Source organism: Amblyraja radiata, chromosome 29, assembly GCF_010909765.2.
Source record: "Amblyraja radiata isolate CabotCenter1 chromosome 29, sAmbRad1.1.pri, whole genome shotgun sequence".
Classification (NCBI taxonomy): Eukaryota; Metazoa; Chordata; class Chondrichthyes; order Rajiformes; family Rajidae; genus Amblyraja; species Amblyraja radiata.
This window is the reverse complement of record NC_045984.1, coordinates 116976-130079: the sequence shown is the minus strand read 5'-3', so window position 1 is coordinate 130079 and position 13104 is coordinate 116976. Positions and strand designations below refer to the sequence as shown.

Genomic DNA, 13104 nt, shown 5'->3' with positions numbered 1-13104 from the left:
TTTGGGTTGTTACCATATAACAACTACAGCACGGAAACAGGCCATCTCGGCCCTACAAGTCCGTGCCGAACAACTTTTTTCCCTTAGTCCCACCTGCCTGCACTCATACCATAACCCTCCATTCCCTTCTCATCCATATGCTTATCCAATTTATTTTTAATTGTTACCAACGAACCTGCCTCCACCACTTCCACTGGAAGCTCATTCCACACCGCTACCACTCTCTGAGTAAAGAAGTTCCCCCTCATGTTACCCCTAAACTTCTGTCCCTTAATTCTGAAGTCATGTCCTCTTGTTTGAATCTTCCCTATTCTCAAAGGAAAAAGCTTGTCCACATCAACTCTGTCTATCCCTCTCATCATTTTAAAGACCTCTATCAAGTCCCCCCTTAACCTTCTGCGCTCCAGAGAATAAAGACCTAACTTATTCAACCTATCTCTGTAACTTAGTTGTTGAAACCCAGGCAACATTCTAGTAAATCTACTCTGTACTCTCTCTATTTTGTTGACATCCTTCCTATAATTGGGCGACCAAAATTGTACACCATACTCCAGATTTGGTCTGAACAATGCCTTGTGCAATTTTAACATTACATCCCAGCTTCTATACTCAATGCTCTGATTTATAAAGGCTAGCATACCAAAAGCTTTCTTTACCACACTATCTATATGAGATTCCACCTTCAAGGAACTATGCACGGTTATTCCCAGATCCCTCTGTTCAACTGTATTCTTCAATTCCCTACCATTTACCATGTACGTCCTATTTTGATTTGTCCTACCAAGGCGTACCACCTCACATTTATCAGCATTAAACTCCATCTGCTATCTCTCAGCCCATTCTTCCAAATGGCCTAAATCACTCTGTAGACTTTGGAAATCCTCTTCATTATCCACAACACCCCCTATCGTGGTATCATCTGCATACTTACTAATCCAATTTACCACACCTTCATCCAGATAATTGATGTACATGACAAACAACAAAGGACCCAACACAGATCCCTCAGGCACCCCACTAGTCACGGGCCTCCAACCCGACAAACAGCCATCCACCATTACCCTCTGGCTTCTCCCGAATGAGTATGCTGCTTGAATCATAACTCAAGTGTTTTGAGAATTTGGAAGTTTGCACCTTAAGAGGTAGTTGCTGAACTTAGACTTGGGCTTAGTTCCTCCCACACTGTTGAGTGCATTGGTCAGAAAGCTTTTGCCATTCTGTTCGGTCATGTGCAACGTCTTCCACCCTCGATAGGTTAGCGTCCCAGGCTTCCAAAACATTCTGGAATTTTTGCCTCCATGTGAGATTTGGTCGGCCTCTTTTCCTTCTTCCGCCAGCTTGCCATATCATTGCTATCTCTGCCTTAAAAATATCCACTGACTTTGCCTCCACAGCCCTCTGTTGCCAAGAATTCTACAGATTAAATACCATCTCACTAAAGAAGTTCTTCCACCTCCTCTTTCTAAAAGAGCGCTCTTTAAGTCCGAGGCTATGACCTCTGGTCGAAGACTCTCCCACCAGTGGAAACATCCTATAGCCTGGGACTGGATGTTAAGTATCCCAACAGGGTTTGGGAGGATGCTACTAGCTAGAGACAGACAGATCAAAACCCTGGGAACAGGTGAACAAAGAAACACTGAAAATGGTCACATGATGAACATCTGGTGAGAACAGAGCAGCACGTAATTTAATTGCTAGGCAGTATAGCCTTGTGAAGATAAGGTGGCTGGGAACGGCCATTTTACAAAGGAACTGTATGATGAGAATGAAAATGTTGATAAGGAACGAAGTTGCGTTTTGTTTATTCAGCCCTTGGATGAGTAACAACTCAAAATGATTGACTTTAGAATTGTGAGAGCCTTGGGTTTGAACAAAGGCTTCCTTTATGAGATTGAAGGAAAATTAGTATAAAAGAAGGGCGGCCTGAGACATGGACAGGAACAACCCGGGAACAACCATCACAAGAAGGAGGGACCTGAGTTCAAAGCTCAGAGAAGACAAACCCCCCACCAACAGAGTGAATCTGTCCAATTCATTCATAGGGGCAGTATCTGACTTTGTGATTTAATTTAAGAAATGATAAGTTGAAATAGTAAAGTAAAGGAGAAGTTATTAGAAGTCAAGTGTTTGCATGCATGTTTTAAGCTACTCGAGTGTTAATAAAGATTGTTGTAATAAACTAAATTAAACCACGGTTTAGAGTCTTGTTTGACACGTCAGTTGATACCCTATAGAGGTAATAGGGTCACCAATCCTTTCCACATTCACTCTATCTATGCTTTTCATTATTCTGTAAGTTTCAATGTGATCCCCTCATCCTTTAAAACTCCAGTGAGTCGAGGCCCAGTACAGTCAAACGCTAATGTATTAACCCTCTCATTCCTGAAACATTCTTGTAAACCTCCTCTGGACCCTCTCCAGAGCCAGCACATCCTTCCTCAGACATGGGGTCCAAATTTGCTCACGGTACTCCAAATGCAGGCTGACCAGCACCTTATAGAGCTTCAACGGTACATCTCTCCTTATAGAGCCTCAGCATTACATTTCTTGCGTAAAGGTTTATAGTTAAGTCTGCCGACTACTCTTTTTCACTTTTATTGATTAAGACTCATTTCATTCCATTTCTCATTCCCACTGGCTTTTTGTTCTCTCGTATACCTGTATTATTTCTTTAAGGAAAGCTTTAAGGTATTATTTAACTTCTCTGCCATTCCCCATCTTTAATTCTCCTGTCTCTGCCTGTAAGGGCCCACACCTGCCATATTTAGCATTTTCCTCCTGCAGTCCATTTTATGTTCTCACCATTCGAGGCATGGAAACTGGCCTTTCGGCCCACCTTATCCTTGCCAAGCACGATTTTTTCTAGTCCCATTTGGCCCATATCTCTTCAAATCTTTCCTATCCACATGTGCTTGTCCAAGTTTAAAAAAAAAAATGCTGCTATAGTACATGTTTTTACTATCTACTCTGGCAGCCCCTTCTATATACGCACCACCCTGTAGAAAAGGTCGACCCGCCAGTTCCTCTTGAATATTGCCCCTCACCTTAAATCTATGTCCCCTGGTTCTTGATTTTCCCTACTCTGGGTAAAAGGCTGTGCATTCATCCTCATGATTTTGTACATCTTGTCTTGTATTCCATCTGGCATTTCTTTATCAATTTATTGATTCTCATTTGAGTTCTAAATGCTCCCATTCTTCAGCTCAAAAACTATATCTGACTACTTATGTGCTTGTTAACACTCCTTTTAATTCCTCATGCCAACCATGAATAATTCACTTTTTTGGGTTTGTTTTTTGTGCATGCAAATACATTTCTTTATTGTTCTTGATGTCAGATCAAAGGGAAGTGGCCAAAAATGTAACGTAAATAGTGCACTGTAGCTTATCTCAGAATTGAAGAACTTGGTGAATTAATTCCACATTGTGCAAGGTAAATAAAACTCATTTTGCTCTGAGATATCCATAATGAAACTGCAATTTATTGGAACTGAACATAACACTTGAAATGAAGTAGTCACCAAAAGGTGCATAATATTGAAAGCCATTTTCTATGTTTCTCACATTTAATGTTTCAATGGTATTTTATTGTCTCACGTACCGAGATAGAGTGAAACTCATGTTTTGTACACAGTTCAGTAACAATCTTGTGGTAAATGGGGAACAACCATACTTAAATACAAGAGTGTGAGCTAAATATACAAAAGATATTTTGCAAACAATGACTTACAAACTATGACCCTGCACTAAGATGTAAGTTGATTTGGAAACACTCAATGGCTTGTTTTCTGAAGAATTTTGATTTGTATAATTAGTTTGTACTTTTGGTGCTGATCAGAAAATGTTATTCTTCTACTTTTAACTTGGTATACTTCTAATTTATCATTGTTTTCAGAACATATGGCTCAGAATGATATCCATAATACAACGCAGGTAAAGTTCACGTTATAGGAGTAGAATTGGGCCATTTGGCTCATTGGGTCCACTGCTATTCAATCATGGCTGATCTCTGCCTCCTAATCCCATTTTCCTGCCTTCTCCCCATCTCCATTGACATCCGTTCTCTCCGCATTAAAAATATCCACTGACTTGGCCTCCACAGCCTTCTGTGGCCAAGAATTCTACAGATTAAATACCATCTGACTAAAGAAGTTCTTCCACCTCCTCTTTCTAAAAGAGCACCCTTTAATTCCGAAGCTATGACCTCTGGTCCAAGACTCGACCCACCAGTGGAAACATCCGCTAGCCTGGGACTGGATGTTAAGTATCCCGACAGGGTTTGGGAGGATGCTACTAGCTAGAGACAGACAGATCAAAACCCTGGGAACAGGTGAACAAAGAAACACTGAAAATGGTCACATGATGAACATCTGGTGAGAACAGAGCAGCACGTAATTTAATTGCTAGGCAGTATAGCCTTGTGAAGATAAGGTGGCTGGGAACGGCCATTTTACAAAGGAACTGTATGATGAGAATGAAAATGTTGATAAGGAACGAAGATGCGTTTTGTTTATTCAGCCCTTGGATGAGTAACAACTCAAAATGATTGACTTTAGAATTGTGAGAGCCTTGGGTTTGAACAAAGGCTTCCTTTATGAGATTGAAGGAAAATTAGTATAAAAGAAGGGCGGCCTGAGACATGGACAGGAACAACCCGGGAACAACCATCACAAGAAGGAGGGACCTGAGTTCAAAGCTCAGAGAAGACAAACCCCCCACCAACAGAGTGAATCTGTCCAATTCATTCATAGGGGCAGTATCTGACTTTGTGATTTAATTTAAGAAATGATAAGTTGAAATAGTAAAGTAAAGGAGAAGTTATTAGAAGTCAAGTGTTTGCATGCATGTTTTAAGCTACTCGAGTGTTAATAAAGATTGTTGTAATAAACTAAATTAAACCACGGTTTAGAGTCTTGTTTGACACGTCAGTTGATACCCTATAGAGGTAATAGGGTCACCAATCCTTTCCACATTCACTCTATCTATGCTTTTCATTATTCTGTAAGTTTCAATGTGATCCCCTCATCCTTTAAAACTCCAGTGAGTCGAGGCCCAGTACAGTCAAACGCTAATGTATTAACCCTCTCATTCCTGAAACATTCTTGTAAACCTCCTCTGGACCCTCTCCAGAGCCAGCACATCCTTCCTCAGACATGGGGTCCAAATTTGCTCACGGTACTCCAAATGCAGGCTGACCAGCACCTTATAGAGCTTCAACGGTGCATCTCTCCTTATAGAGCCTCAGCATTACATTTCTTGCGTAAAGGTTTATAGTTAAGTCTGCCGACTACTCTTTTTCACTTTTATTGATTAAGACTCATTTCATTCCATTTCTCATTCCCACTGGCTTTTTGTTCTCTCGTATACCTGTATTATTTCTTTAAGGAAAGCTTTAAGGTATTATTTAACTTCTCTGCCATTCCCCATCTTTAATTCTCCTGTCTCTGCCTGTAAGGGCCCACACCTGCCATATTTAGCATTTTCCTCCTGCAGTCCATTTTATGTTCTCACCATTCGAGGCATGGAAACTGGCCTTTCGGCCCACCTTATCCTTGCCAAGCACGATTTTTTCTAGTCCCATTTGGCCCATATCTCTTCAAATCTTTCCTATCCACATGTGCTTGTCCAAGTTTAAAAAAAAAAATGCTGCTATAGTACATGTTTTTACTATCTACTCTGGCAGCCCCTTCTATATACGCACCACCCTGTAGAAAAGGTCGACCCGCCAGTTCCTCTTGAATATTGCCCCTCACCTTAAATCTATGTCCCCTGGTTCTTGATTTTCCCTACTCTGGGTAAAAGGCTGTGCATTCGTCCTCATGATTTTGTACATCTTGTCTTGTATTCCATCTGGCATTTCTTTATCAATTTATTGATTCTCATTTGAGTTCTAAATGCTCCCATTCTTCAGCTCAAAAACTATATCTGACTACTTATGTGCTTGTTAACACTCCTTTTAATTCCTCATGCCAACCATGAATAATTCACTTTTTTGGGTTTGTTTTTGTGCATGCAAATACATTTCTTTATTGTTCTTGATGTCAGATCAAAGGGAAGTGGCCAAAAATGTAACGTAAAATAGTGCACTGTAGCTTATCTCAGAATTGAAGAACTTGGTGAATTAATTCCACATTGTGCAAGGTAAATAAAACTCATTTTGCTCTGAGATATCCATAATGAAACTGCAATTTATTGGAACTGAACATAACACTTGAAATGAAGTAGTCACCAAAAGGTGCATAATATTGAAAGCCATTTTCTATGTTTCTCACATTTAATGTTTCAATGGTATTTTATTGTCTCACGTACCGAGATAGAGTGAAACTCATGTTTTGTACACAGTTCAGTAACAATCTTGTGGTAAATGGGGAACAACCATACTTAAATACAAGAGTGTGAGCTAAATATACAAAAGATATTTTGCAAACAATGACTTACAAACTATGACCCTGCACTAAGATGTAAGTTGATTTGGAAACACTCAATGGCTTGTTTTCTGAAGAATTTTGATTTGTATAATTAGTTTGTACTTTTGGTGCTGATCAGAAAATGTTATTCTTCTACTTTTAACTTGGTATACTTCTAATTTATCATTGTTTTCAGAACATATGGCTCAGAATGATATCCATAATACAACGCAGGTAAAGTTCACGTTATAGGAGTAGAATTGGGCCATTTGGCTCATTGGGTCCACTGCTATTCAATCATGGCTGATCTCTGCCTCCTAATCCCATTTTCCTGCCTTCTCCCCATCTCCATTGACATCCGTTCTCTCCGCATTAAAAATATCCACTGACTTGGCCTCCACAGCCTTCTGTGGCCAAGAATTCTACAGATTAAATACCATCTGACTAAAGAAGTTCTTCCACCTCCTCTTTCTAAAAGAGCACCCTTTAATTCCGAAGCTATGACCTCTGGTCCAAGACTCGACCCACCAGTGGAAACATCCGCTAGCCTGGGACTGGATGTTAAGTATCCCGACAGGGTTTGGGAGGATGCTACTAGCTAGAGACAGACAGATCAAAACCCTGGGAACAGGTGAACAAAGAAACACTGAAAATGGTCACATGATGAACATCTGGTGAGAACAGAGCAGCACGTAATTTAATTGCTAGGCAGTATAGCCTTGTGAAGATAAGGTGGCTGGGAACGGCCATTTTACAAAGGAACTGTATGATGAGAATGGAAATGTTGATAAGGAACGAAGATGCGTTTTGTTTATTCAGCCCTTGGATGAGTAACAACTCAAAATGATTGACTTTAGAATTGTGAGAGCCTTGGGTTTGAACAAAGGCTTCCTTTATGAGATTGAAGGAAAATTAGTATAAAAGAAGGGCGGTCTGAGACATGGACAGGAACAACCAGGGAACAACCATCACAAGAAGGAGGGACCTGAGTTCAAAGCTCAGAGAAGACAACCCCCCCACCAACAGAGTGAATCTGTCCAATTCATTCATAGGGGCAATATCTGACTGTGATTTAATTTAAGAAATGATAAGTTGAAATAGTAAAGTAAAGGAGAAGTTATTAGAAGTCAAGTGTTTGCATGCATGTTTTAAGCTACTCGAGTGTTAATAAAGATTGTTGTAATAAACTAAATTAAACCTCGGTTTAGAGTCTTGTTTGACACGTCAGTTGATACCCTATAGAGGTAATAGGATCACCAATCCTTTCCACATTCATTCTATCTATGCTTTTCATTATTCTGTAAGTTTCAATGTGATCCCCTCATCCTTTAAAACTCCAGTGAGTAGAGGCCCAGTACAGTCAAACGCTAATGTATTAACCCTCTCATTCCTGAATCATTCTTGTAAACCTCCTCTGGACCCTCTCCAGAGCCAGCACATCCTTCCTCAGACATGGGGTCCAAATTTGCTCACGGTACTCCAAATGCAGGCTGACCAGCACCTTATAGAGCTTCAACGGTGCATCTCTCCTTATAGAGCCTGATAGAGCCTCAGCATTACATTTCTTGCGTAAAGGTTTATAGTTAAGTCTGCCGACTACTCTTTTTCACTTTTATTGATTAAGACTCATTTCATTCCATTTCTCATTCTCACTGGCTTTTTGTTCTCTCGTATACCTGTATTATTCCTTTAAGGCAAACTTTAAGGAATTATTTAACTTCTCTGCCATTCCCCATCTTTAATTACAGGGGAATTGAAGGGCCCACATCTGCCATATTTACCATTTTCCTCCTGCAGTCCATTTTATGTTCTCACCATTCGAGGCATGAAAACTGGCCTTTCGGCCCACCTTATCCTTGCCAAGCAAGATTTATTCTAGTCCCATTTGCTTACATTTGGCCCATATCTCTTCAACTCTTTCCTATTCACATGTGCTTGTCCAATTGTTTTTTGAATACTGCTATCTTCTTCTGTCGTATATCTTTTAGCCAGGCCAACGTGTCATCGTCCAAGTCAATCTGACCTCAATCACCATTCGGCCCAGTACTGTCAAACGCTAATGTATTAACCCACTCATTCCTGAATCATTCTTGTAAACCTCCTCTGGACCCTCTCCAGAGCCAGCACATCCTTCCTCAGATATGGGGTCCAAATTTGCCCACATTATTCCAAATGCAGGCAGACCAGCCCCCTATAGAGCCTCAGAGTTGCATCTCTCCTTATAGAGCCTTATAGAGCCTCAGCATTACATGTCTTGCGTAAAGGTTTATAGTTAAGTCTACCGACTACTCTTTTTCAATTTTATTGATTAAGATTCCGTTCCTTTCATTTCTCATTCAATCAATCAATCAATCAACCTTTATTGTCATCTTGCAAAGCAACAGTTGTACAGTGCAAAATGAGAAGAGGTTTCCCAGGGAATACCGGAGCATCGCACATAAAACTTAAACATTTCACACATAAAACAATAAAAACAATCCAGTCCCTGATAAAACAATACAAATAGGTAATATGTGCCGGTAAAAACAGCAACATTAAAATACAAGTAAAAACAGTCATAAATTGTCCACGGCAGCTGATTTAAGTGGCCAGTGCCAGAGCTGTTAATAAATTGTCAGTGCAAAAAGCAGCAGAATCATGTGGAGTGACTGTTTAGCAGCTTCACAGCCTGTGGAAGGAAGCTGTTTAGCAGTCTGGTTGTCCGGGATTTGATGCTACGGTATCTCTTGACTGATGGCAGGAGATCCAGATGTGTGTGGAGGGGGTGCAGTCTGTCCATTGCTATGCTCAGTGCTTTTTTAAGGCAGCGGCTCTGGAACAGTTCTTGTACCGGGGGTAGCGAGACACCAATGATCCTCTCTGCTCCTCATTACCCTCTGCAGAGACTTCCTGTCTGAGCAGTTACAATTGGAGTACCACGTGTTAATTCTCACTGGCTTTTTGTTCTCTTGTATACCTGTATTATTTCTTTAAGTCAAACTTTAAGGAATTATTTAACTTCTCTGCCATTCCCCATCTTTAATTCTCCTGTCTCTGCCTGTAAGGGCCCACACCTGCCATATTTAGCATTTTCCTCCTGCAGTCCATTTTATGTTCTCACCATTCGAGGCATGGAAACTGGCCTTTCGGCCCACCTTATCCCTTGCCAAGCGAGATTTTTTCAAGTCCCATTTGCTCAATATCTCTTCAAATCTTTCCTATCCACATGTGCTTCTCCAAGTGTTTTATAAATGCTGTTATAGCACATGTTTTTACTATCTCCTCTGGCAGCTCCTTCTATATACGCACCACCCTGTAGAAATGGTCAACCCTCCAGTTCCTCTTCACCTTAAATCTATGTCCTCTGGTTCTTGATTTCCCCTACTCTGGGTAAAAGGCTGTGCATTCATCCTCATGATTTTGTACACCTTGTCTTGTATTCCATCTGGCATTTCTTTATCAATTTATTGATTCTCCTTTGAGTTCTAAATGCTCCCATTCTTCAGGTCAAAAACTATATCTGACAACTTATGTGTTTGTTAACACTCCCTTTAATTCCTCATGCAAGCCATGAATAATTCACTGTTTTTTGTTTGTTTTTGTGCATTCAAATACTTTTCTTTATTGTTCTTGATGTCAGATCAAAGGGAAGAGGAAAAGGAAACCAAAAATAGTGCCTTTGGTAAAAGAACCAGGAAATTATGAACCTGGTGAAGCAATTCCACACATGGTGCAAGGTAAATAAAACTCATTTTGCTCTGAGATATCCATAAGGAAACAGCAATTTATTGGGAACTGAACATAGTACTTGGAATGAAGTAGTCACCAAAAGGTGCATAATTTTGAAAACCATTTTTTATTTCACACATTTAATGATTCTTGGTTCTTCTTGGTTTCTTGGTCCTCCAAAATATTCCAAATGGAATTTAAACTGGAGGTGGTGGAGGGAGGACTTAAACCAGAAAGGGTTATTGGGAAGAAAGAGCTACCGTAAAATTTAGTTTCATCTGGTTGGGTAACTATAGTAGGGTGGAGATTATTCCATGCTTTAATTGTGCGGGGGAAGAACGCATTGCTGTACACATCTGTCTTGGTAGCTGGAATCACAAATTGGATCGAATGCCCTCGTCTGCTTCTAATTAGTTTGGGTTTGGTGTAGGTCTTGTAATCTATGTCGAGCTGACCATTTAACATTTTGTAAAAACAGGTCAAACGGTGAGCTTCACGTCTGTCTTGGAGAGGGTTCCACCCCAGAGAATTCAGAGGTTTGGTAACACTCGCTTCTCTCTCATAGATGGTAGTAACAAAACAAGCTGCCTGCCTTTGGACACGATCGATGGAAGAAATGTTTTTATTAGTGTATGGGTCTCATGCTGCAACTGCGTGGTCCAAATGAGGTCTAACGAGGGTGAAGTATAGCTTCTCCTTGACAAAAGTTGAACAATGATGAATGTTGTGCCTCAGATAATTTAGGACACCTGTTGCTTTCACCATTGCATGATGGGTCTGACCTTTCCAACGTAGATCATTTGCAATTTGATGCCAAGATACTTGGTTTGTATGGATTCTTCAAGGGTGGCACCAAGCATATTGTAAGATGTTTCAGTTGGATTCCTCTTTCTGGTGACACGCATGGTTTCACATTTGGAAGGGTTGAACTGCATGTCCAATTGTTGTGACCATTCAACCATTGTTTTTGTGCATTCAAATACTTTTCTTTATTGTTCTTGATGTCAGATCAAAGGGAAGAGGAAAAGGAAACCAAAAATAGTGCCTTTGGTAAAAGATCCAGGAAATGATGAACCTGGTGAAGCAATTCCACACATTGTGCAAAGTAAATAAAACTCATTTTGCTCTGAGATATCCATAAGGAAACAGCAATTTATTGGGAACTAAACATAGTACTTGAAATGAAGTAGTCACCAAAAGGTGCATAATTTTGAAAACCATTTTTTATGTTTCACACATTTAATGATTCTTGGTTCTTCTTGGTTTCTTGGTCCTCCAAAATATTCCAAATGGAATTTAAACTGGAGGTTGTGGAGGGAGGACTTAAGCCAGAAAGGGTTATTGGGAAGAAAGAGCTACCTTAAATTTAGTTTAATCTGGTTGGGTAACTATAGTAGGGTGGAGATTATTCCATGCTTTAATTGTGCGGGGGAAGAACGAATTGCTGTACACATCTGTCTTGGTAGCTGGAATCACAAATTGGATCGAATGCCCTCGTCTGCTTCTAATTAGTTTGGGTTTGGTGTAGGTCTTGTAATCTATGTCGAGCTGACCATTTAACATTTTGTAAAAACAGGTCAAACGGTGAGCTTCACGTCTGTCTTGGAGAGGGTTCCACCCCAGAGAATTCAGAGGTTTGGTAACACTCGCTTCTCTCTCATAGATGGTAGTAACAAAACAAGCTGCCTGCCTTTGGACACGATCGATGGAAGAAATGTTTTTATTAGTGTATGGGTCTCATGCTGCAACTGCGTGGTCCAAATGAGGTCTAATGAGGGTGAAGTATAGCTTCTCCTTGACAAAAGTTGAACAATGATGAATGTTGTGCGTCAGAAAATTTAGGACACCTGTTGCTTTCACCATTGCATGATGGGTCTGACCTTTCCAACGTAGATCATTTGCAATTTGATGCCAAGATACTTGGTTTGTATGGATTCTTCAAGGGTGGCACCAAGCATATTGTAAGATGTTTCAGTTGGATTCCTCTTTCTGGTGACACGCATGGTTTCACATTTGGAAGGGTTGAACTGCATGTCCCATTGTTGTGACCATTCAACCATTGTTTTTGTGCATTCAAATACTTTTCTTTATTGTTCTTGATGTCAGATCAAAGGGAAGAGGAAAAGGAAACCAAAAATAGTGCCTTTGGTAAAAGATCCAGGAAATGATGAACCTGGTGAAGCAATTCCACACATTGTGCAAAGTAAATAAAACTCATTTTGCTCTGAGATATCCATAAGGAAACAGCAATTTATTGGGAACTAAACATAGTACTTGAAATGAAGTAGTCACCAAAAGGTGCATAATTTTGAAAACCATTTTTTATGTTTCACACATTTAATGATTCTTGGTTCTTCTTGGTTTCTTGGTCCTCCAAAATATTCCAAATGGAATTTAAACTGGAGGTGGTGGAGGGAGGACTTAAGCCAGAAAGGGTTATTGGGAAGAAAGAGCTACCTTAAATTTAGTTTAATCTGGTTGGGTAACTATAGTAGGGTGGAGATTATTCCATGCTTTAATTGTGCGGGGGAAGAACGAATTGCTGTACACATCTGTCTTGGTAGCTGGAATCACAAATTGGATCGAATGCCCTCGTCTGCTTCTAATTAGTTTGGGTTTGGTGTAGGTCTTGTAATCTATGTCGAGCTGACCATTTAACATTTTGTAAAAACAGGTCAAACGGTGAGCTTCACGTCTGTCTTGGAGAGGGTTCCACCCCAGAGAATTCAGAGGTTTGGTAACACTCGCTTCTCTCTCATAGATGGTAGTAACAAAACAAGCTGCCTGCCTTTGGACACGATCGATGGAAGAAATGTTTTTATTAGTGTATGGGTCTCATGCTGCAACTGCGTGGTCCAAATGAAGTCTAATGAGGGTGAAGTATAGCTTCTCCTTGACAAAAGTTGAACAATGATGAATGTTGTGCGTCAGAAAATTTAGGACACCTGTTGCTTTCACCATTGCATGATGGGTCTGACCTTTCCAACGTA

General features: G+C 40.3%; 1 protein-coding gene across 1 annotated transcript in view; it reads right to left on the bottom strand.

Moving 5' to 3' along the window:
* The window catches only part of LOC116989676 (leukocyte receptor cluster member 1-like), a 17967-nt gene extending 16687 nt beyond the window's left edge, over positions 1 to 1280 (bottom strand). Inside the window, exon 1 of the mRNA XM_033047288.1 lies at positions 1182 to 1280. Coding sequence (XP_032903179.1) covers positions 1182 to 1280 — 99 coding nt within the window. The remainder of the gene's footprint in view (positions 1 to 1181) is intronic.
* Positions 1281 to 13104: the final 11824 nt, after the last annotated feature.